Source organism: Oncorhynchus gorbuscha, linkage group LG23, assembly GCF_021184085.1.
Source record: "Oncorhynchus gorbuscha isolate QuinsamMale2020 ecotype Even-year linkage group LG23, OgorEven_v1.0, whole genome shotgun sequence".
Taxonomy (NCBI): Eukaryota; Metazoa; Chordata; class Actinopteri; order Salmoniformes; family Salmonidae; genus Oncorhynchus; species Oncorhynchus gorbuscha.
In genome coordinates, this window is record NC_060195.1 from 69,512,319 (window position 1) to 69,516,102 (window position 3,784).

Genomic DNA, 3,784 nt, shown 5'->3' on the forward strand with positions numbered 1-3,784 from the left:
ACAGGCCAAGCCTCGGCTTGTTTTGTCAGAGCCTTGTCGTCCGGTTGGCTCTGGCACAGGTCCCGCCATGTTACGAGGGCCAGGCTGTAGCTGGACGGGCCAGCGGGCACTCCACCCACCGATTCTGCTGACTGAGCCCGTCCCACCATGAGATAATGCCATTCCACAGAGATCCGCACTAAAGCCCCTCTTTTCTGCCCCACAGGTATATAAAGAGGGCGGCTGCAGAGGAGAGGACACGCACCACTTGGGATCCCTAATCTCTACTACCACTGCTACTACTACCTCTAGTCCTCCCTCACGCCTCTCTCTCTCTACTCCTAACAGAACACAGGCACTAGCAAGCCGAGCTAAAGCAGAGCAGCAGGAAACCGTCTGTATTGAGTTTGGGCCCGTTGAGCTAAAACCTAACCTACGCTAGTATGGATATTGCCATCCAGCACCCCTGGTTCAGACGTGCCATGGGCTCCATGTATCCCGCTCGTCTCTTTGACCAGTTTTTCGGGGAGGGCATGTTCGACTATGACCTGTTCCCCTACGCTGCCTCCACCCTCAGCCCCTACTACAGACAGTCGCTGTTCCGCAACTTCCTGGACTCCACCAACTCTGGCATGTCTGAGGTAACAACTAACCTGTTCAACCTGACTGATTGATCACTGTGCTCAGCATTGGAAGTGTTCAGTTTACCAGGCGAACCTGCTCCGTCCTCTGGGGAAGAATAGGATCCACTAAGACCTATTCATTCACCATCATTCTAAATCTGTAGTCCCTTTAGTTTAGTTCAAACTACCCAAATGTATGATTTGCATGTTTCTTGTTGTCTATCTTTATGGATCGAAAGCAGACTTGGTTGTCAGTGTTTGATGGGGAAAGATGTAATACTTCATAGACAGAAGATGTTGTCCTGGCTAACAGAGAGAGCTTGTGTGTCCTTGGGGGAATCGAATCATCCCCAGGTCGTTGCTGTAAATGAGAATGTGGTCTCAGTCAACAGACCTGGTAAAATAAGGGTGAAATTAATCAATTGAAGCAGAGTTATTAGTGCCATGATGCATTGGTTACATCCTCTACAGTTTCATTGGTTGAACAGTATGCTGTTTTCTTATAAAAAATAGGATTCGCAAAATGGACTGAGATTGGACAGGTTTGACTTGTACTGTAATTGGCCCTAAGGTGGTCTATGTGTACATATCTTTCACAGAGAAACTCAATGTATTTCATCTAGGAGGCCTTCAATGAATTCATTACTAATACAGGGAGATGTAACAGTTATAAAGAGAGAAAGCTGAGTGGGGGAGACAAGGACATGACCCTGGGGAAGTCGCTATACTAAATCAGAGAGAAGCAGTAGCGCTAGCCAGATCTGTTATTGAATGGCTACGACAGCAGTAGCGCTAGCCAGATCTGTTATTGAATGGCTACGACAGCAGTAGCGCTAGCCAGATCTGTTATTGAATGGCTACGACAGCAGTAGCGCTAGCCAGATCTGTTATTGAATGGCTGACAGCAGTAGCGCTAGCCAGATCTGTTATTGAATGGCTAGACAGCTAGCCAGAGTGAAGCAGCTAGCCAGATCTGTTATTGAATGGCTATTGACAGCAGTAGCGCTAGCCAGATCTGTTATTGAATGGCTATGACAGCAGTAGCGCTAGCCAGATCTGTTATTGAATGGCTATGACAGCAGTAGCACTAGCCAGATCTGTTATTGAATGGCTATGACAGCAGTAGCGCTAGCCAGATCTGTTATTGAATGGCTATGACAGCAGTAGCGCTAGCCAGATCTGTTATTGAATGGCTACGACAGCAGTAGCGCTAGCCAGATCTGTTATTGAATGGCTACGACAGCAGTAGCACTAGCCAGATCTGTTATTGAATGGCTATGACAGCAGTAGCACTAGCCAGATCTGTTATTGAATGGCTATGACAGCAGTAGCGCTAGCCAGATCTGTTATTGAATGGCTATGACAGCAGTAGCGCTAGCCAGATCTGTTATTGAATGAGTACAGAGAACAGAGAGGTCAAATACCCCTACTACTGGAGCTGTAAACAACGATAATAAGTGCATTTTGTAGTTATATATAATAATAATATATGCCATTTAGCAGACGCTTTTATCCAAAGCGACTTACAGTCATGTGTGCATACATTCTACGTATGGGTGGTCCCGGGAATTGAACCCACTACCCTGGCGTTACAAGCGCCATGCTCTACCAACTGAGCTACAGAAGGACCACCCATACGTAGAATGGACCAATAGTTTGCAAGAACGTTGAAAATGAGAGGCAAATGGAATGCACTAATGTTGAGTGATTCTCAGCAGGGAAGAGCTCAGAGACCTCTGCAGTGTTATCCACCAAGTCTAAACCAAGTCTAAACCATGCTCTGTCCTGCCCATAATATACTGACTCATTACTAGCTCAAACTGCATTTCAACTTGGGTTATATGCCAGGATATCAGAATTTCGATGTCCAAACAACATCTAGTGTTTTGATGACTGGTGACACACATTTTGTTTTGCAGCATCTATACTCACTTCAGAAATGGATAATCTTCTTCATATCTCTCTGAGATATGACCTCATGACAACATATAGAACTGAACTGATATGGGGAAAAAAATACATTTCAGAAGATGAGCATCACTGTGGTTACCAGGTTCCCGCCACCTATGACCTTTAACCTTCAACTCCTTTCCCTCTATCTCTCCAGGTGAGGTCCGACAGGGACAAGTTCTCTGTCTTCATGGATGTGAAGCACTTCTCTCCTGATGAACTCAACGTAAAGGTGACTGATGACTATGTGGAGATCCAGGGAAAGCATGGAGAGAGACAGGTGAGACCTCCCATCATCGGTGACCCCTGGTTGGATGGGTTAAGATTCCATCGCATCTAAGCAGCACACACCCTAATCTCTCTGGACGGACAGGCTGAGCTAGCTCATAACTACCACTGTGACTTGTGGTAGTACACCCACTCCTGAGTTCAAACACAATCCCTCTACTATGGCTTGGAACACCAACGCCTGGTTTCTCACATGTGCACATATATATCAGTGGGGGCTGCTGACGGGAGGACGGATCATAATAATGTCTGGAACGAAACGAATAGAATGGAATCAACACCATGGAAACCATGTGTTTGATGTATTTGATACCATTCCACTGATTCCACTCCTGTCATTACCACGAACCCATCCTCCCCAATTACCAACCTCCTGTGACATACTGTCTATACTGTACATGTATAGTGTGAGTGCCTGCACGCCTGTCACATGGAAACCTCCTGTGGCAGTAGTTGAAGCAACAAGCGCACCAGATACTGTCATCACTGTGCTTTCCAGGTCAGTGCATTCATCCTTAGGCAGGTTGCTCCTTCCAACTACCTAGACAGAGCCACTGCTACAACAACCAGCATGAACCAGCCACGTCCTCAAAGAGATGCTAACAAGATGTGTTATTAGATTCAACATTTTGAGTCAGAGAAGAATTTCTCAACCTAATTAATGTGTGTGAGCACACCCACCCACCCACACACCCACCCACTCACCCACCCACCCACCCACACACCCACCCACTCACTCACCCACACACCCACACACCCACCCACTCACCCACCCACAGCCTTGTTTTGTTTACTCTGGGAATTGGTCGGTTTACGCGCATTGCCCCTCATACGAATTCAATTCAACCCTTTTCAAGGCCCATGTTCAGCCAGGATGAAGTCCAACCAAGCAGTTACGTATCCTCAGATGAAACTATACACACTGACACACTTTGCTGGGAAAA

General features: G+C 46.6%; 1 protein-coding gene across 1 annotated transcript in view; it reads left to right on the forward strand.

The window, feature by feature from the left end:
• Positions 1-224: 224 nt before the first annotated feature.
• cryaa (crystallin, alpha A) overlaps positions 225-3,784 on the forward strand; it is a 5,397-nt gene continuing 1,837 nt past the window's right edge. The window contains exons 1-2 of the mRNA XM_046322984.1: positions 225-620; positions 2,710-2,832. Coding sequence (XP_046178940.1) covers positions 423-620; positions 2,710-2,832 — 321 coding nt within the window. The 5' untranslated portion in view covers positions 225-422. The remainder of the gene's footprint in view (positions 621-2,709; positions 2,833-3,784) is intronic.